This window comes from Corapipo altera, unplaced genomic scaffold, assembly GCF_003945725.1.
Source record: "Corapipo altera isolate COAL_440 unplaced genomic scaffold, ASM394572v1 71, whole genome shotgun sequence".
Classification (NCBI taxonomy): Eukaryota; Metazoa; Chordata; class Aves; order Passeriformes; family Pipridae; genus Corapipo; species Corapipo altera.
Window position 1 is genome coordinate 1075524 of NW_020884916.1, and position 21260 is coordinate 1096783.

General features: G+C 53.9%; 1 protein-coding gene across 3 annotated transcripts in view; it reads right to left on the reverse strand.

Moving 5' to 3' along the window:
• The window catches only part of DSCAML1 (DS cell adhesion molecule like 1), a 100991-nt gene that overhangs the window by 71896 nt on the left and 7835 nt on the right, over positions 1-21260 (reverse strand). For all 3 annotated transcript variants that reach the window (XM_027655384.1, XM_027655383.1, XM_027655385.1), the window contains exons 2-3: positions 20328-20645; positions 17763-17909 (exon numbers count right to left, since the gene is read on the reverse strand). In XM_027655384.1, the coding sequence (XP_027511185.1) occupies positions 17763-17909; positions 20328-20645 (465 nt within the window). The remainder of the gene's footprint in view (positions 1-17762; positions 17910-20327; positions 20646-21260) is intronic.

Here is a 21260-nt window from a genome sequence, read left to right on the forward strand (position 1 = left end):
GGGACCTCCACTGCCACCAGTAGGTTTGCTGGCACTGGGTCTGGGGGCTGCAATTCAAGAGCAGGACAAGAAGCCCCCGAGGCTGGGGAGTATCCCAACCTGTTCCCGAGGGATTCAGCCTGGAAGGCTCAGGGAATGAAAGGATGTTTCAGCCAGAGACAAATGGAGCTTGCTCTCCCCCTCGATTGTTCACAGGAAAATATTTGTAAACAAATGCTTCCTGCTTGTGTTTATACAACTTTAAGAGACTTCAAATGGAAGCCTGCTCCCCACACTCTATCATTACCCTTCATTATTGCAATTTTCCAGGCTTTAGGTGGCTGGAGAGGGAAATCAGAGGATAATACACCACTCTGAAAGCTGCAGGAAGTTAAACAGGCAGTGAAGCAAGCCCAAGCAAGCCCAGTGACACCAGGGGCATGCGATGGGCACTGGCCATGCAGACCCAGCACAGCTCCTGCATCCAGGAGACCCTTGTTTGCTCTGCAGAGAGGTGACACAGAGGACAGCAAGGAAGGGTAGAGCAGGTAACGAGGAGTTTGGTAGTGCTGGGTTATTTAGGAACCACAACAACCCTCCTCAGGGACCAAATGAGCCCTGATACACCACAAAGATAAATGATCATGTTGGGATTCAGAGACAAAACAATTCTGCCCTCCGTGCCAAGAAAAACCAGCAAAGTGCTGCAGCCACATACGGAGAGAGGACGACTGGCCCAAAACACAGGGGAAGCTCAGGTACCTGCTGTGCCCCTCCAGGCTGGAGCACCTCAGCCAAGCCCAGGTCCCAGAACATCCTTACTCAACAGATCCCTCCTCCCTTGGCCTAAAGGTCCCCCGGTGATGGGCTGAGTGTCCATCACACACAGACAGCTGAGATTTCACTGACTTGCTTATCATCATCAGTCGGTGCTGGAACAAAGATCAGCCAATGGACACTCTTGTAACAGGGAAGGGCACCAAAAGGAAATCTCATTTGTAGATCATTGCCTTGATATCTCAGCATTTTTTACTCCACAGCCCTCTTTTGTACAGCCTTGTTTACTGCGCTGGTATCTCATCCCACAGATTCATCTCGGATCATCGTTAAGGTTCCTCCCCAGCTTGCAGAGATGCCTCTGCTTACCATAAAACTCTGTGTTGAAATTTCAGATTAATTAAAAGCTGCAAATTGCAAAGCCAGATGCGATAACTCACATCTTCACCCTTAAAAAAAAAAAAAAAGGGAAGATGAGGAGAGTGTGAAAGCTCTTGGTTCACAGCACGGCCTGTCCCCCAAGATGTTCACCCCAGCCTCACTGCAACCCATGAGCTGAGCACCCACTGCCATCGAGGGCCCTGACAGACACCTCTCATGTGGCAGAGAGTCACACACAAGCCCCAGGAGGGTTCCCACCCTTCCCAGTAACACCCCCAGTGATGATGGCGCTGCTCGGTGCCCGCCTGCTCACACGGGCGCTCTGCATCCAACACGCAGGGAGAGGCGATGCTGCAGAGGGCACCCTGCCAGACGTGCCCTGTCCCTGGGCAGCAAGGGAGCCCCACAGCCACCCAAATCCACCGGACCAAGCTCTGCTCTCCCCCGAGCCGGGGCCAGGCCGGCAGGAGCGGGTCCTGCCGCAGCTGCAGCAGTGCAGAAAGGGGACAGACGGGATCCCCCCCGGGCCGGGGACGCTGCTCCTCGTGCCCAAGGACATTCACGCAGCCGTGACCACCATCTGCTCACTGGCAGCACGAGCCAGCTCGGCCTCCAGCGCAACGGCATCGCCTCGACGCAGGCACGGGGGTCACCCACTGCCTCCCCAGCCCTGGTCCAAACACCACCTTCCCGGCACTCCACTCACACCTCTAAGAACAGCCCATCAGGAGGAAGAGGAGTTGTTCAGTACCTCCAATTCCTCCCAGTTTCCAGCTCCCCTCCAGGAGCAGTGCCCAGTTTGACTGGTGCTCCCTCCCGCTGCCCTCATCCCATCACTCTGCAGGGCACCAACATCCCTCCACTCCTGAGCTCCCACTCACTGCAGAGCTCTTAATGCATTTCTTGGCCAAGGGTGAGGAGATTAAACACTCTGTGGAAGGCGAGCTGACACAAGCTGACAGACCTGAATCTTCTGCACATGCATAAGTGCCAGTCCTCATCACAAGGACGCTCATTTGCCAGCCTCATACCTATCACTTGGGCTGGGAGTCAATCTAAATAAAGCAAATTCACTTGTTCTGATGGGGAGAGGGAGTTGCTGGGCTGTCATAAGGTTGAATTCAGCTGGCATCATTCTAAAGTAGAAGGTGCTGCAGGAACAGAAAACACAGGGTTTCCAGCCTCCTAGGAGCAAGAGGAAGGGAGTTTTGCTTTGCTTGAAAGCAGCCATGCCAGGAGACAGCAGTCAGCCCCAGGCCCATGGCTGTGAGGAGCTGGGCTGTGGAGTCACAGAATCACAGGATCATTTAGGCTGGAAAAGACCTCCAAGATCGTGAAGTCCAACCTTCGACTGATCCCCACCTTGTCCCCCAGCCCAGAGCACTGAGAGCCACGTTCGGTCATTTCTTGAACACCTCCAGGGATGGGGACTCTGCCACCTCCCTGGGCAGCCCCTTCCAATGCCTGACCACCCCTTCCATGATGAAATTTTTCCTGATGTCCAGCCTGAACCTCCCCTGACACAGCTTGAGGCCACATCCTCTAATCCTGTTGCAGGTTGCCTGGGAGAAGAGGCCAACCCTCACCTGGCTACACTCCCCTGTCAGACATAAGTGCCAGTCTCTTGCTCCAGGGATGGGAGAGACCCCAGAAACCCTGCAGGAACACAGATTTCTCCCTTGGTGGGGAGGACCACCGTGTGCTGCTGCCTGCTGGGGCCCAGCCTTGTCCATCCCACCCTATTCTTGGGCCAGAGGTGAGACCAGAGCACAGCCTGGCACGTGGCTGACTCCTGCCCATCTGAGCCAGTCCTGCCAGGACACCAAATTTCACCTTATTCCACTCCAATACAGAGCCCAGCCACCCCACAGAATCCAAGAATGGTTTGGGTTGGAAGGGACCTTAAAGACCATCTTGTTCCACCCCCTGCCATGGGCAGGGACATCTTCCACTTGCTCCAAGCTCCATCCAACCTGTCCTTGAACACTTCCAGGGACAGAGCATCCTCAACTTCTATCCCTCTCCTTCCCTCCTACCTCCCAGCCCTTGGCTGCAAGGATTAAGACTCATTTCCAATGAAGTTTTCATTATTTTCTGCTCTTCTTCTTTATTCCCCAACTCATTTGCATTACAAAAAAATTAAACAAAAGCTGCTTTTTTAAATCTCCACTCATTACTCCCATTACATTTGTTAACATCATTATCTTCAGCTGAAGATGGCAACTATTATCAAATGTTGCAGAGCTGCTGCAGACCTCTTGCTATATTACTCCGGAAAATTGCTTTAATGCTTATGCTTTTAGCGGTTTGAAAAAAACCAGCTATAGCATTAGAAGTCATAAAGAAGATAAAAAAGTGCACCACTTGATAATATGTGCATTTTTCCCCCTTTACACTGAAACATAAATACATAGTGGTAATGCAGGATGCAAAAGCTTTTCCTCCTGTACCTTGATCCACCACAGACCCTCCAATCTGACCCTCAGATTCACCTTCTCTCTCTCCAACACTTTTCTTCAAGAAAAAGTGTTATAATGAAAGCTGGGATCAAAAGGAAAACATGCCAAAGATGACACAGTTCTTTTTTTTCCAGATTATGGCAAAATAATTCTGAAAAAGGAGAGACAGTGCTAACGGCTCAGGGCAAGGGTGCTGAATCCCTGGATTTAGGGGGCAAGGAAAGCCCTGAGGGACTGAGCTGCCCAGGGAGCAGAGCAGGCTGAGGTGGCCCTGGCACAGAGAGGGTGGTGAGGAGGGGTCTGTCACCCTCTTCAGAAGACACAGGCACTGCTGCTGCTGCCATGGGAAGCAGAGGAGCAGCCCAGGGATCCCACTGGTGCTCCACGAGGGAAGATGCCTGGAGTGCCAGCGGCCTTTAGGCAGGAGGGAGCAGTGCTGGGACAGGAGAGGCTTTGCCTGATTTTAAACACACATTACAGAATTGAAATTTTCATTATAATTAAATGCAAACCCCTCTAAGTTCAGAGCTCTGGCTGCAACCCCAGGGACTCTCTGAATGTGAGATGGGGGTTTCTCTGGGCCCTGTTCAGAGCCAAAAAAATCTGACAGCAAAAGCCTGTCCCAACAGAGTCCCAACACAGCTCTCAGGGGGAAACAGTGGCATCACATTCAACATCCAGCAGCACCATCTCTCCTGACAGATCCAGGAGAGTCCTGTTACTTTTGTGGGTGCATCTCTGCTCCCTGCTAACAGTTCAGTGGGTCTAATGACAGGGATATGTCTCAGGGTCCCAGTGCCTCCTGCTTTCAACTGGAAAGCAGCAGAGATGACCCTCGGAGCACTGATAACATCTTTGCTCAGCTTGGCTCAGATACCTGGAAGGGAGTCTTAACCACGAAAAGAAGGTTAAAAAAGAAGGAGCTAAATGCAAGCGTGCAGAAGCTGGAGAGGCAAGATTTGGCAGGGCAAAAAGGAATTGGGATTGGGGCTTCCAAATCCCCTTTCCAAGGAAATGATGTGTCTCCGGGGTCACCATGAAAACAAAATATACAGAAGAAATTCTTCCCTGTGAGGGTGGAGAGGTCCTGGCACAGGTTGCCCAGAGAAGCTGTGGCTGCCCCATCCCTGGAAGTGTCCAGGGCCAGGTTGGACGGGGCTTGGAGCAACCTGGGCTAGTGGAAGGTGTCCTTGTCCACAGCAGGGGGTGGAACAAGGTGATCTGTAAGGTCCCTTCCAACCCAAACCATCCTGTGATTCCATTCTAAAGGCTTTCAGACACAACTGCTGAGGAGCAGAAGGGGCAGAGACCCTCATGGCAGAGGTGAAGGACAGGGGGAGGTGGAAGGGGAGTAACAAGAAGGTGGGAGCAAAGGATCCACTGTAAACCACGGGAACTGCTCACACATCACAGCGCAAAGAGACACCAAACATGGCCTGAGTGGGCACAGGGAGCAGGGCAGAGCCCAGGGTAAGGGACAGAGGAACACAGGAGCAGGGCAGGGCTGTGCTGACCCTCAGCCAGGCTATTCCCACTCTGAGGATGTGGCAGCACAGCTCAGCAGCTGGGACTGTGCACAGACCCTGCTCCAGCACCGCCGGAGCTGATTTACGGAGCCGGCAGGAGAGGTCAGATCTCAATAGGCTTTCATCGATCAGCTAATTAAACTGAGGCAAAACAAACATAATGAACGTCAAAATTTACAACCCCTGCCACAGGTTCAGGTGCAGCCGGAGCCCAACCCACCCATTTCTCTCCTAACAAGCCTGGACAAGCTGGGCATGTGAGGGAGACCCAGGTACCTCTCCAGAGCAGGCAGGACGTGCAGGGACTGCACTCCCACCCGCAGTAGTAGGAAACTACTAAGGTTGAGGCAGCACAGAGGTGCTAAAGGCTGCCAGAAAGGAGCCAAAAGCGTGTTCTGTCCCCAGACACGGGGCCCAGCACGCTCGGAGGGCGGCACGTGAAGCGTGACACCAAAATGACCTGCTTTAACCACGCACGAGTGCCAAACTCACACGAGCCCGCGCTGTGAGTTCACGCTTGGTCACACAGCCCACGAGACCCACACAAAGAGATTTAAATTATCACCGTGTTTTCCATCAGGCTTTCGGTGTTGGTTTAAGCTGCCCAAACAAATAATTACGGCCTTATCTCCATCACGCAGCAGCATTAGCCACAATTCATCATTTTTAGCTTGTTTCAGACATTGTGTACATACGGATAAACAAAGAAGAAATTCAGCCATTCACATTTCCTAGGACCTGGCACTGCAAGATGCCAACACGGTGCAGACGGGCATTTGGTTAAATCTGCTCCCCACTACAACAAAAACATAATCTCCAAAGAACTCTTCTCTGCAGGAAAGAGAGACACGTGTGTGTTTTTAACAGCTTCTGCAAATGAGATGATCACGTCTGCAGGGCTGAGGTGTGGAAACGATGCTCAGCGAGGGCACACATGGATGTGGTCCATATCTGTGGGGTCTCTTCCCTTCCCCAACCTTCAGGCAGGACATCCCCCACCAGATGTTATGCAGCTGCAAACTAGAGCTGGTGCCCTCAGGACCCAGAGCACTGGAGGAGCCAAGTGGCTCTGCTGGATGTCAGGGAGGAATCCTGACACAGGCACTCCAAAACCTGGCCCACCACCAGGCTCACCCGGAGAGCCAGGACGGAGTTAACTATAACTCACACGCCATCCCTAGATAAGACACGACAGGTTATGCCAGAGCTCTGCCAAGAAAGATCAGGGAGATGATTATGAAGTTAATTCTTGACACCGTCGGGCGTGTGTTGTACATCTATTGTGTGCAATAGCCACAGCTCTTGTTTAAACAACGGGACGTGCCAGGATGTCGGATTGATTATACAATAGCTGAGCACGGGGAGCAGCACTAAGTACATGGAAGTCGGCCAAGAGGCAGAGGGAGTTCACCTGGGGCAGCCAACAATCACCTCCCTGGAAGGAGCCACGTGTCTCACACCCCGACTGGGAGAGAAAACCAGGCTGGGCACCCACCAGCCACCCAGGTGATCACCAGCCCTCGCTCAGGGGCTGCTTCCTAACTCCTGCTCCTTGTGAACGCTCGTGCCTTTGCACAGCTTTACTACTGGGACGAGTATGAGCGTGAAAACAAGATGTAGAAACATTAATGCTTCTCCTGCTCAGGAGGCGCCTGTGAAACCGCAGCGTTCAGCGAGGCTGCAGTGCCAGGCACCCTCACCACCGAGTCCTGGGTCAGCACTGCACACGGAACACACGAGCTGCAAGCCAAAGGGACACTAAATGACACCCGAGGAGCATCTCCAGTGGTGGCAGCAGCTTCCCCTGCCTGCAGCATGCGGTTCCTCCCCGATGCAAACCAGATCTGGTTTGCAGGGAGAAGCAGCTACAAATGATAAGTCAGGGGCTGGAGCAGGGTCTGGTGAATGCAAAGTGATGACCAGCACAGAGATTTCATTTCAGCCACAAACAAAACTCCCCAGTAATGGGGTAGCACAGGCCCTGTCCTTCCCCTTGACCAACACATGGCAGGTCTCAGTGTCTGCACGGGCATTTCTTCCCCAGACCCACAAGAGCATTTACAGCCCTCCACAGTGCCCAACACTGAGCACCAGGCTGGCTTGGGCAAGAGAAACCACTTCTGCAAAAGCCCAGGCTGAGTCTGCCTGTAAGGGGTACCCCTCACTGGGGATGTCCAGCACAGAGGGAAAAGCAGGCACGGGGAGGCTGGGGAGGGGTGACAGCACCTGAACAGGGACCCAGCTGGTTGTGACATGCTCAGCCATGACAATTTATAGTTTTAAAGCTGCTTTCAGTGGAAAGACCCAGAACAGGCAACAGAGGCTCTGGAAAGGAATATTAAACACTGCAGAAATAAAAGGTATTGCTCAAGAGAAAACATAACAAGGCTGAAACCCAGCGTGGTGCAGCCTTCAGATGAAATGGAGATGAGCTGCGAATGAATTGCTCCCTCTTGGGGGAATTTCTGCCTTTTCAAGGAGGGAGGGCAGACCTGTCCTTCCCTGAAGGGTGAGGGTGGGATGGAGTCCAGGGGGTGCTCTCCAGGGCTGGAGCAGCAGCATGCAGAACCTCTCTGTCTGACCATGCCATGGCACTCCCGCCTGGGCCCTGCCATCACCTCCATCACCAGGAGAGCCAGTTGGGCACCCATCCCACCCTGGGGAGGGTCCCCATGCAAAAACCAGAGAACAGGAGTCCAGGCAGAGGCTGGAGCTCCTGGAGCACAGCGAAGTGAAGGCGTAGGTTGGATATTAGCAAAAGGTTCTTCCCCCAGAGGCTGGTTGGGCACTGACCAGGCTCCCCAGGGCAGTGCTCACGGCCCCAAGGCTGCCAGAGCTCCAGGAGTGTTTGGACAATGCTCTCAGGGACAGGGTGGGATTGCTGGGGTGTCTGTGCAGGGTCAGGCGTTGGACTGGATGATTCCTGTGAGTTCCTTCCACTCAGGATATTCTGTGATTCTATGACCCCCTGCCTCTCCCCCAGCCCTGCCCGGGGTGCTGCCGTACCCGCAGCCCTTCCACACGCCCTAGTTCTCAGTGCCATGTGGTTGTACGAGAATCTCAGTTTCCAGTTAAAAATAACACCAGTCTCCAGCCCTCAAAGGTGCAGAGAAACGTGACCTCTAAAAATCCCGAAACTGAAAGGCAAAGCAAATGAGTCCCAAATTTGTCTACGCTATAAACGTCAATTTCTTTTTGAAAGAAATGAATGTTTTTGATGAATGTTTTCTTGAATGCCTGCTTTTGGCAGTGCTGCCATCTGTGAAAAATCTCTGCCACGCTCGCTATTAAGATTTCATTTCCAAGAAGAGCTCATAGCTGCTTTAATAAATGGTTAAAAGATTGTCAGGAGTCCAAAGGGCCAGCAGCTTGTTTACCACAAGTGGCTTCTGTCACCAAGTAAAGCACCTTTGACTGATAAGCTTAGAGCCCGCCAGACCACATGCAGCTTCCTCACAGCCCTCTAACAAGCGACACTTTCAGAAGCACTTTAGCTATGTTGGGCACTTAGGAACCTAATCCCTATCGACTCTGAATGAGATTTATGGCCCTGAATGGCCAGTTCGCTTGTGAGAGGTCCCTGGGTCATGCTGAGCCTTGCAGAGGCTTCACCCAACGTCCTGTGTTGGCATTTTAACACCATTCATCAACAAAAAGCACAAACCCCCACTGGGGTGATCCCCCAGCCCAGACCTCAGTGTGGGCCCTGCAGGAGCACCCACGGCACCAGGCGCTGCCAAAACCCTTCAGGAGGGGCTGAGGACACATCCAACAGCCCCAGCCCGGGCTGTGCCCACCAGCCTGGCACTGGGGAGCCCCTGCAGGCAGTCCTGGGGTGGCACAGAGCAGCCTACCCCGCTCTGAGGCTGCACACCCCCCCGTGCATCCCTGTCACAGCAGGGATGGCAAAGGGCAGCGATCCGAGGAGCCTTCCTTCGGCCTGTCAGCACCAAGGCTCCCTGGCTTAGCAAATGGAGTCCTGAAATGGCTGGTGTATTTGTAGATCCTCTGCGTGACTGAATCAAGAGGAACAATAAGATCTTTTTCCAGATTCGGCAAACATCAGTATAATAAAAAAAAATTAATTATATGCTTGAACACATGCACCAGAGCAATGCCCTGTATTTTCTCCTAATTGTTCTCCAAGCCTTGCAGAGCCACATTTAAATAAAAATGAAGCAGTTATTTAAACTGCAATTAAAGATGGAGCAATTTATTTTTAAACTTGAACTATCGTCAGCAGAGCAGGAGAGGAGGAAGGGGGGCTGCCCTGGGACCCCCAACACCACTGGAGCCACAGTGCCAGGTGCTCCATGAAGGATGGAGAAGGCACAGAGCACACACCCTTCCACCAGCCCCTCCGAGGAGTGCAGGCTGCATCCCGCTCCATCCCACAGCTCCATCCCACAGCTCCATCCCACAGCTGGCACAGACCACAGCAACCTCCCAGCCCCCTGCCCCAACCCAGACCTTGGTGCCACTACAGGAAGGAAGAGGATTTGGGGTTTGAGCCCCTGGGAAGGTTTAGCCCTGGGCTCCAGAGCTGGGATCAGCTCCTGCCCACTCAGTGGGCAGACTCAGAGCAGGCACTGCGGATGCTTTGGGAGGCATCTGCACCTCTGGGCTCGTTTGCTTCCAGCCAGGTGCCCATCACCACAACCCCAGGTTCTCTCCCCAAATCCCACCCAGGGGGACTCAGCCCTGCCTGCCCCAGCGAGGTGACGGCGTCCCACACCTGGAGCAGGGAGCACCCTCGACAGAAAGAGGCTGCTGGGAGGGGGCTGGGGAGGGAGGAAGAGCAGCAACCACAACAAAAACCCACCCTCTCTTTTCATAAGACAGCAGAATTTATCAGCCTGCAGCCCTTCACATCTGTCTCCTCATACAAAATGAAAGAGGCTTTGAAAAACAGAGGAGATGAAATAAAGCCGTCTGTGTGAGGAAGCTGGCATCTCTGCCACTGTCACTGTCACCATGGCAGGAATAATGACCGGGATTGTTTCTGCATCTGTGGATGTGCGCGGGTGCACGGGGAGGAGGGGGAGGGAGACACACCACCCCCACCCCCCTTCCCTGTCCACAGGCACCCCAACCCTGCTCTGCCCACTCGGGATGGGCTGGACACGCACACCCCACCCTCCCAGTGGACACACCAGTGGCGGTGGCACGAAGATGTGATGACTTCAGCTCTGCTACACACAGCACCAGCTCCTCTCCCTCCACAGCACAGCACAGGCCCCAGGGGCAGGTGGCTCAAGCTCACAAAAACATGTGGCTTGGGAAGAGGTTTGACCTGTACAGCTCTCACCTCAGTTGGCTTTGCTGTAGCAATTACTGCTGGGTAGGCACTGCTCCCAGAGGAGACCCCGGGGCAGCAGGACAGGAGCCAGCAATGTCTTCACTCCATTAGGTGACACTTAAATAGAGGTATAAAAGGAGAAAGATTGGGGCTGGGTGGAGAACCCGAACGGGTCAGCAAGCCCATTTCTCAGAGCTGGCTTTGGCATTTTCTTGTGACTGATGATCCTCATGGGTCCCTTCCAACTCAGGACACTCTATAATTCTAGCCTATTCTGTGATATTTTTTTTAAGGGATTTTGGTGCATTCCAAGCCCATCCCGCAGAGTGCTCCAGGCAGAGGGGTGGTTCCCAAGGACCCCTCAGGCAAGGTGGTCCATGGCTGAGCATGGGTTGCATCCCTGTGCAAAGCCCCCCGAGCTCCAGCCCTGTGCCCAACATCCACACCACCCTGCCCAGCACATGGAGTGATGATCACAGCCTGAGCTTGAGCTAACCCACCCCCCAGAGGTGAGCTCTCTGCTGGCAGGAAGGCCTTTAAAATGCACAAAAGCATTAGAATTTAGCAAGTACCTTCTGAACAGGGAGACAAGACCACTGCCCTTGTGATTCAGTGAGGACCTGGATCCTCCAGGCTCAGCCCTGCAGGCAGGCAGGAACATTGGTGGGTTCAGCAAGGTGCAGAAGGCTCATGTAGCACCAGGTTTCATTATACAGTTCAGCTCCATGGGAGCTGTGCCCCGTAACCTCCTCTGAGGGCTGTGCTCAGCAGAGAATCCTCTGACAAGGACACACAGAGCACAGCCCAAGGGTCTCCCAGCTCCTCCAGGGAAGTCCAGGCACCTTGTAAGGTCAGGAACACGTCACCACAGGAGGTTAATCAGCCTCTGGCTGCACCTCCAACCCCCTCCTGCCCACGTCACTCCCCTTCCCCACATGTCACCAGCGGGATGCTCCAGGGGACTTCCCTCTTTTTCCCAGCTCCTCTGCCATTTCCTGCAAAACCTCAATGTGCAATTCAGAGCGTGATTGGAATGATGTATCCTGCTGCACAGAGTCACCCTGGGACCTGGGAGAGCCCAGACACGCATCCTTCTGGCTGCCACCAGCAGACCCTTCCTCCTTGCATCTCCTCCTGACTGATTTCTTCCTCCTCCTGCTCTCTGCACTCCAGGAAGAGATTTAGAGCCCACCTGCCTCCCACGGGATCTCCAAACCCTCAGCCATCCATCCCACCCTCTACCTGCCATTCATCCCTTCCCTGCAGCACAGCTGCTCCTCGGGGTGGCCCAAGATTCCCACTTACAGGTGCACCAAGGGACAGGGATGCCAAGTGTGAGATCAACAGCCCCTTTCCTTCTCCAAACCCCTCTGCAACCAGCAGGGCCCTGGCACAGGTTACCCAGAGAAGCTGTGGCTGCCTCTGGATCCCTGGAAGTGTCCAAGGCCAGGTTGGAGCAACCTGGGCTAGTGGAAGGTGTCCCTGCCCATGGCAGGGGGGTGGAACTGGATGAGCTTTAAGGTCCCTCCCAAACCATTCTATGATCCCTTGCTCTGCCCTCCGCCACAGTTTCCCTTTCCTGCAGAAGCTGCCACAGTGCAGCAAAAGCCGCCAACAAAAGCTCTGGCTCAGGACAGCCCGAGCTCAGAGTCAGCAAATCTCCATTTGAGCCCTGCCATGGGGGTGACGGGGCTGGGGGTCTGCAGAGCCCAGGCACTAGGAGCACGTGGTGCCACGGGGAGCAGGGTGACCACCCCGGCTGCTCCCAGAATCCTATTTACTTGTTGTGGTCCCTCCGTGTGCTCTGTGTGTGTGTGTGTGAGAGAGATTGTCTCCAACGTGACTCTGCATTATCAGGGCTATAATGAGTCCTTGTTAAAGTGGATTTGATGGAATAATTATATTCCAAAAAAACCTGCGGGAAAGCGCTCTCCCCTCTTAAAGGGCAGGATCATCAAACGTTCTCGCCACATTATTTGCAGTCACACCTTCTGCTGCATCTGCTCCTTTTAAAATCTCTAACTCCAATCTGATCTGAATATATAAATCTGAATTATCACAGCAAAAGGAGATGTGCTCACACCTTTTTTTATCTGTTGCCATGGCGATTAGATAAAATTCACGCCAAGTCTCTGGGGAAGGATGAAATGATTTCAGACAGAATCTCACCCCACTTGGTGAGAATAACGCCTGGAGCTACTTCCCTCTGTAACAGGTCTGGGCACATGTCGAAGCCAGAGAGGGTGGCAAGGAGTGGGGGAGAAGGCAGGACACCTTTAGAGATCTCGAGGCCGACAGGGGAAAAGGTTCTGCAGCCCCCCCAGACAGGGTAGGACAGGACAACGCTGGCTCCCATCACATCAGGTGGCTCCAGGCTGTGAGTCAGCCCGGCCCAGGCAGAGTGACAAAACCCAGCTGAAAAGGCCAACTCCTGGCCAGCCTGCTGCCCGATGGTCACAGCACCCTCCTCGGAGCTGCCTGTGTGGATTGCTCCCTGCACAAGCTGGGAGGGAGCAGAGCAGGCAGCAGCAGCCCAGGCTCCCTCCTCTCCATGGAAAGCAGCAGGTCAGAGCCACCAGCCCCGTGCTCAGCCCCAGGGGACAGCAGGGACAGGGCAGCAGGGTGGCCTCATGCCCAGCACTCTCAGACCCGCAGCCTCCTGCTTTAAACCAGCTGGGTTATTGTTATTATTCAGGCCAAACCAAACCAAAACACCAGCAGCTGGACACGACCCCCAGTAACTTCTCTGTGTCTCCAAACCTCTCCATGATGACAAACACAGAAACAAGGGCAGCCTTTCGCCTCACCGTGTTTATTCTGTCCTAGCTTCCAGCTTTTCTCCAGGAACAGGAGACTTATGTCCTGCAGAATAAGCCTATTGACTGGAGGACAATGCTGAATTATCCAGGTCCTGGCTCTTCTGCCCCTTGGATCATCCCTTCGTGCCCTATGGCATGCAGCACCCAGCTGGGAGGGAATGCTGTGCCCACAAATCCATCCTCACACCTCATCCCGGGACTCACCGTGTCCTGGGATGGATTGCAGTGGGATTTGTGTGAGTTTCCATTTCTGCCATTTCAGAAAAAAAAAATGTGCCAGTGGCAGCAGAGGAGAGAGAACATTTTGGGGGGTATTGGCCACATGGAACCACAAGGCAGCTGCTGTACTTTCATTGCCCACATCACTAAACAGCCACTGAGATGAGTTAAAGAACCCCATAACCAGCCTTAGGGACATCAGAGGACAGGGCAGAAAGTGCTGTGCAGGTCAAATGGAGCTCATATCTGAAGCACCACAACAGATCAGCTCAGGTATCTTGGAAACTCCTGAAAGGCTCAACCCATAACCTGCACAAAAACACGTCTAAAACTTCACAGAACTCTTTTTTTTTTTTTTTCAGCTCCATCCTTCTGGCAAGCTTTACGTTTTGCTTTCCAGAGAAAAGGCTTTGTGGATAACCAATGACTAAGTATATCCTCATCTCAGCAGCCCTTGGAGGATTTGTATTAGGCTGGTGACAAAGGCAGCCCCCTCAGAAGCGGTGGTACCTTGAGAAGTGCTGTATTTAGATTTTTCCAACACAACCTGTCAAGTACATGACACTGAAGCAGCAAACAGTAGCTCAGCTCTGGGTTTGCCAGGCCAGAAATGCTCACTGCCTCCAAATCCTGCTGCCCTTGCCAGTCCCAGTGCCAGCAGGCTGGGCAGGGAGGGTGCCAAGCACTGTCAGCTTTCCCTCGAGCTGCCACGACGCTGTCACACCTGAGAGCACCACAATTTGCTCTCCAGGGACACCACAGAGAGCCACCCAACAACATTAGAAGTGCACAGGCACGTGTGTGCTCACAGGGTTGCAAAAGCCAAGCAGTGCTCAAATGAAAGCCTTGCAACAACCCAGCAGGGCCTGAAATTGCCCAAAAATCCACTTTCTAGTGTTTCAGGTAGCTGCCCATATTTTTTTTGTGAGCTGCAGCTGGACACACACCCCAGGAGTGCCCACGCACGTGGACCCACACACAATAATAACAAAATAATAAAATAAAAGCTGTTTGCAACATTGAGCTCTTAAACTGGTTTGTAGCAGGACTTCCTCATGGAAAAGGGTGAGGGGTGTGTAAAACACTGCCGTGCTCCCATCCTTCCCCTCAAATACACATCAAGATTCATCAGTAGCAGCTGAGTTTGAAATCCCAGCCCGAGTGTGAGGTGTGATTCTCCCCCCAGCCCTCTCCAGAGAGCACTGCTGCTGCCCTGCCATGCACACCCTCCTACACGGAGCCCCAGAGTCTGCAGCAATGCTGGGAACGCCAGGCAAGATTGATTCTGATGTGAGCACCAGCAAAGCAAATGGGTTTTTGAGAACCCTGTAATTTCCCTGCAACCCCTGACTTCACTAAACACACAGCTTCCGACGGCAGCACGGTCAGGTGGGCACTAAACAAAAATGAGCTGCACTAATGATGATTTATGTGCCGGATAACCTGCCATAAAGAATTTATCTTTGATTCCGGGGTATGTTACCCTGGTGCCAAGTTAACCAAATAACACAACTCGCCATGCAAGCCCAGGGGGGCAGGCAGCTCTTCAGCAGGGCTCTCACCAGCAAGGCACCACCTTGTACTCACCAAACCCACCCCAAACCACCACCAAGAAAGCAGCAGGGCTTGGGTGAAGAGACACGAGAGGTTGGGAGCCCTGTAATCCCAATTAAGCACAAAAAGAATCATCAATCACAGAATCACAGGATGGTTTGGGACCTTCAAGCCCATCTTATTCCACCCCCCTGCCATGGGCAGAGACACCTTCCACTATCCCAGGTTGCTCCAGACTGGCCTTGGACACTTCCAGGGATGGGGCAGCCACAGCTTCTCTGGGCAACCTGTGCCAGTGCCTTGTCACCCTCACAGGGGAGAATTTCTTCCCAGAACTCAAGAAAGCTCACAAAAGGGTCACCCCAGACACGTACAGAGGCTTGAGCTCATGAGAGCAGCAGCCCCTGGGGAAACGCTCACTGCCCCTATTTCTGAGCTACAAATACTTTAGTTTGGTTGGGGAAAAGTTATTTACTGTGAAAACAGTCACTTAAAAGAAGTTTTGTGCCACAGAGAAGGTTGGATGGAGATTTCCCCTGCTCTGTGCATCAGCACTGTTCCTCCCCTGCTGCATCTCAGCTTGCTGGGAAGATGCCCAGCCTTCCACAGGGAGCAGCAGAGCAAAGTTTCAGGGAAAGCAGAGAGTTTGGCACACCGAAGTCAGGAGAGAACAGCACGTTACACAGCCAGCTGTGAGCACAGCTCGGGTGCACTGCTGACAGTCCTTCCACACACCTTTCCTCCTGCAGCAGTCTCACTGTGCTGAAGACACTGCTGCAACCAGGGGGGGCCCTGGGGCCTCAGCACCACATCCCAGCTCTCCTCACCTCCACTCCATTCCCTCCAAACAGCAGGGATCCCTCCTCCTCCCCACTTAGAACCAGGACAGAAGCAGAAGATCAGCAGAGGTCAGGAAAAGAGTGTATTTTTGGTAACAGCAAATCCAGTTTTAGCTCTAACACACCAGCAACAAAAAAATAAGCTTCAGGCAGATACTATATTTGTAATCTAACGGCACAACATGTTTGCTTGTGTTGACTCTGCACTGTAACACAATTTATATGTTCTGTCTTTAGGGTAATTATTGCTTTAGAATGTTAAAATCGTTCCACCCTAATTAAATCATCATATTAAAAAATCCACTGCCACAGCAAAGTTGGGAACAAGTCTGGTTAAGATCACGCAAGTGCACGGGTGCTCGGTTGGCAAAATCCCTGCCAAGCCCACTGGCCACACGGGCACTGCTTGGCTCCATCCCGCAGAATCCTGAACCACCAACTTCCCAGGAAGTGCTGCACTGAGGAAACAACACCTTGGGTTGTCCTGCTGAGGGGCCTCATTTCCCACTCATCAAACAGCACAAAAGCCCGTGGTGGGCAGAGCGTCACCCGCATCACCCACGAGCATCACCCGAGCGCCTCTCACCCCACAGATGGACACCACAAACTCCTCAGCCCCATCCACCACACCGAAATCCACCTCACGTTCCCTCATCCACGGCCGTTTCCTGCACAGAAAGGCTGGCAAGGCCAGTCTGTCCCCCTGCCAAAGGTCGGGAGCACCACTTCCCTCCTCCTACCTGCGAGCGCGTGGGCTGTGCTGAGTCAGCACATTGGTTGCACTCAGGAGGCACAGCCCACCAGAAAGAGCCACCACAGACCTCAGGAGAACCTGTCACCCCCCTCCAGGTGAAGTACTTTGCTCTTTAAGCTCCTTAAGGAAGAAGCATCCGTGCCAGAGGGATTAGAGCAATGGCCCCCCCTGCTCGGTCAGCGGGTGCCCCAGCCCCGCTCCCAGCAGCACCGAGACCCGGAGGAGCATCGGGACTTGCTGACCTGTGAGCAAATATCAAGCGCAGAGCACTCACTTTGGGCCAAATCCTTTAATTGTCTCTGGATGCCCCGGGGACAGCAGTATTGATTGCTTTACTACGGGCTCACACAGGCTGTGCCGGGCAGCCAGCGCTGCCATCAATAGCGGCTCTGCCGAGGAGCCAAGAGGTCACCCCGGTACACGGGGATATGGGACAGCCCCACGCTGTGCCAGCACCTGCCCACAGCCCCCTCAACACCTGTGCCAGGCCAGGCAGGAGCACCTGCCAAAAAGTCAAAGGAATTACCCAGAGGCAAAACACCCGGAACTGCAAAGTCCCTGCGTAAGACGGGCGATGCTGTCCCTCCCACAGCCCCCTTCCCACGGATGGAGGTCGGTACTGAGCAGGACACGTCCTGGACTACAAGGCAGGAACATGGGACAGGGAGGCCAAGTAGCTTCTAGCATGGGAAGAGGCATAAAACACCATTTTTACCAAGTTTCTTTCCCTGTGACTGAATCAGTTGTGAAAAGTCACAAGAGAAGCCGGAATATTCACATGTGCATCATCCTGACAACACGAACAGCAGCCCTGGCTGCAGGAGCCGGGACACGGACATCAAGGCAGGTGCTTTCCCTGTTATCCAAGCCCTGGTGCCAGGTACCCAGGCAGAGACCAGGACAGGGCACATGTGCTGCCACACTGACACCAAGCCACACTTACACCCGACCACGGCACCCGGGAGACTCCAGACATGACACATCTGCTCACACCAGCAGTGTTGTCCAGTCTGGAGCTGCAAGATCACCAAAAAAAAACCTCTGCTTGGGCAGCACAGGCACAGACAGCGAGCCAAAACCAGACCCTCCACAACAGCAACTGTCACACATGGCAAAGCAGGTCAGATTTCCAAGAGAACAGGTGCTCCTCTCTTACCTGGGATGATAGAAACGGTGTCTTTCTCCCAGGATATAACACTAACGTATTCCTGCACTGAAGAGGGGATGAGGCACTTGAAAACAGCCACGTTTCCACGCATCGACCTTTGGTCCTCCACCCGAACGGTGTACGGTTCCCTGAAAACTGTGCAGAAAAGCAGATGGTTGGTAGCATGACAGTGCTGGAGGAAAACACACTTCCTTTTGCTTTAATCCCACGTTTCCCAAACAAACCAACCCACCCAGCTACACACTGCTTCCATCCCAAACACCTTCCCCCCTCTGTTGGGGAATGCAGTGCTGTGCTCAGCATGCAGGGGGGTCCTGGCCCAGGTCCTGCTGCTGGGACCCTGCCACGGGCCCCAGCACCACCTGAACTTGCCAGATTCAGTGTGGGGACCAAGGACATTTTGTAGCTCTAACATTCCTTTCACCTCTGGCTGCCGAAAATGCAACTGTGAGGCACCTGGGAGAGACACAGAGACTGGCACCCTCCAAAATCCACTGGGGGAATATTGAGGGGAGCAGACGACAATTTTCCAAGCCGTGCCACGTGTCCCCACCACATGCCCTACTCCTCAGGGAGATGCACATCCCTTTGAGAGCTCCATGCTGCTCCCTGGACCAGCAACAAGGAGCTCCCCAGTGCCACAGCGTTCCAGGAGCACTTGCTGGGTGACATGGAGCCACCTCAGCCTCTTCAGCACGACAGAAAGATGTCACCAGCCTCAGTAACACAGGCACACACTATACACTCCTGAAGTTTAAGTACAAAATGCAGTTGAGGGCAGGTGCCTCCCTACTGGCACAATAATTGTGCCCTGTAGGACATGGGTACGATTGTTATCACGAGAAATACACGTTCACTTCATCATCTAACAACACCCCCTGGCCAAAACAGAAGCAGCCCAACAAAACCCCTCAGCAGCCCCCAAAGGAAGGTGTTTTCCCTCAGTTGGAAGCTCCTGCTGGCACCACATCCCACACCTCACACAGACAAGGCAGCAGCGAGAGGGTGACAGTATTTCCACCTTGATTTCCCAGGCTTTCAGGGCACCCTGCCCAGAGATGAGGGTCTGTGCCACGAGGGCACAGGGAGAAGCCAGCACAGAAAGGGACTGCAGAGCCAAAGCAGATTAATCAGCAAAAGCTTCCTTAATCACCTGGAGCAGAGGTTTATTCACAGGCTTTAAAGGCCAGCAGGGACCATGAGGAGCATCCTGCATGCTCCCTGCCACCACGACAACCCCAGCTTGGGGCAGACCCCATGCTTGCCTCTGCATCCCTGACCTGTGCCAGCCCCCACAGACAGGGCTCTGACCTTTTCCTGCCACCAGGAATAACCCACATGAGGGTAACACCTGTCCACAACCAGCACGCTGAAAACTTTCCCCTGGCTGCAGAGATTTGCTCCACGTGCTCAACGACAGCTTTCCCAAGGCTTCCAGAGATTTTTGCCCTCATATTTTCAATTTCAACTGCGTTTTTATTGAATTGCTGGCTTTCTACACCTGTAATTGGCTGTATATGCTGAACTGCCATGACAAAGCACTGGAGAGTGACAGGGATGTGGGATGGCCAGGAGGGAGCAGGAGCAGGGGAATGTTTCACAGCCATTTCTGATGCCATAAAGCCAGAGCAGCTCGAGCCAGCTGGAGCCTTCCTGCTGGCCCTCAGAGCCCCCACTGCACATCCACATCTCCTGCTAATGGAGAGGGAGACTGAGCTCCTGCTGGCAGCTGGGGTGCACTCAGCCCTGGATTAGGAGGTTGGAGAGCCAGGAGTCCCCCTCTGTGATCCCATTGCAGCACTCAGGACGTGGGACCCCAGCAGAGCAGCCTCGTGGTGCCCGGCACAAGGAGGGTTTGCTACGCCCATCCCTCCTCCACTGTGCTGTGGTTTATAGGTAACCTGATGGTGCTGGTAAATAATTCACTCTGCAGAAGGGGGTTAATACCAATTTACTCTGCAGTACAAGGTATTAAAATAAAAAACCCTGTAGTCACTTCTGTCACGTTCCCTCTGCTAGCCCCACTTTTAATAGGTTACATAATGAAGCCATTCCTGGACTATTAGCCCTCCTCAGCCTGGTCAATAATTTACTCTAATGGCTTTTGGAATCAGCTCTTTGCCATATTCCTCCTTTTTTTCCTTTCTTAATAAGTCTTGGCAAGCTGGGGCTGGATGCTGCAGTGGGAACAGGGCTGTGGGACACTGAGGGGTTCTTCCAGCATGGACAGATGTGGTCCAGCTCCTCCCACAGCTGTGAAAAGCCTCTGTAAGTGGTTGGGTAAGACAGTTCACAGGGAAAAGACCTCTCCTGCCACCAGGCTGCAGCCACACCACATTCTCCAGACACTCACTGGAGACCCCCAAGCTGCACATCCCACCCAGCACCCTCCGTGCAGCATCAATCGCTCCCATTGCAACAGCCCAACACAGCAGCCCTGGTCCTGTTCTTGATGGGTGAGCTGGCCCATCAACCCATGACAGCAGGCCATGGAGAAGACCAGAGGAAAACCAGCCCCTCACCCAAACCCCAGTACCCGTGGGGAGCCCCTACCTGCTTTAACACGGATATTTGGGCTCCTGATTTTGCCAGCCGAGTTCTCCGCGGTGCAGAAGTAGTCGTTGTCGTGGATAAAGCTATTGAAGGCTGATGGCGAGAAGGGGTAGAGCTGCAAAGTCCCATTGGCATGGACATGCCTGATGTGGGGCACATCGTAGATGTCGTCGCCTGTGGCCAGGTACCACCGAAGGACGGCGCTGGGTGACCCCGCGGCCGGGCAGGGGATCACCACCCCCACTGTGCTGGAGAAGGTGACCTGCTGGAGGGAGTCGTTCACAAAGTAGAGGCTGGTTCCAACATCTTCAGCGTGTGCTGTGGAGAAAGCAGAGGCCACAGGGGCGGGGGGTCACTGGAGGGATCACCAACCCCACCGGCACAGAGACCCCACACGCGGCAGGGTAGCGCAGCAGCATCAGGGCACGGCTGGAAGCACAAAGGCCACCTTCACAGGCCAGTGCTCCTGCTGCCAGCATGGATCAGGGATCACAGGCACCTCAGCAGGACAACCAGGGGCTGTGCAAGCGAGACAGGTACCCAGGGCATCCCCCCAGGGCTTCCCCCAGCGCCCGGCGGGCTCCAAGCGTGTGGTCCGACTGTCTGAGCACCCACAGCCCTGAGGACACCCCTGTGCAACAACAACTCGCCAAGCACAACAACGAACATCGATTCTCCTGCAAACCCCAACACTCCCCAGCCTGGAGCACAGACCCCCAGCTCAGCCCATCGGCAATGCCCACACATCCACTGCACACCATCCCCACGCAGGGCAGAGATCTCTCCTGCTGCCCTACCGCTGCTTCCAAACCAGGAGAGGGGCAGGAAAACTGGGATCAGAGCCGCTCCTCTCTCCCAGAGCCAGAGGGAGGGAAGCCCAATCCCTCCCTGCCCTCAGCCTGAGCTTCTCCCAGGCATCCCTGCATCATCCAA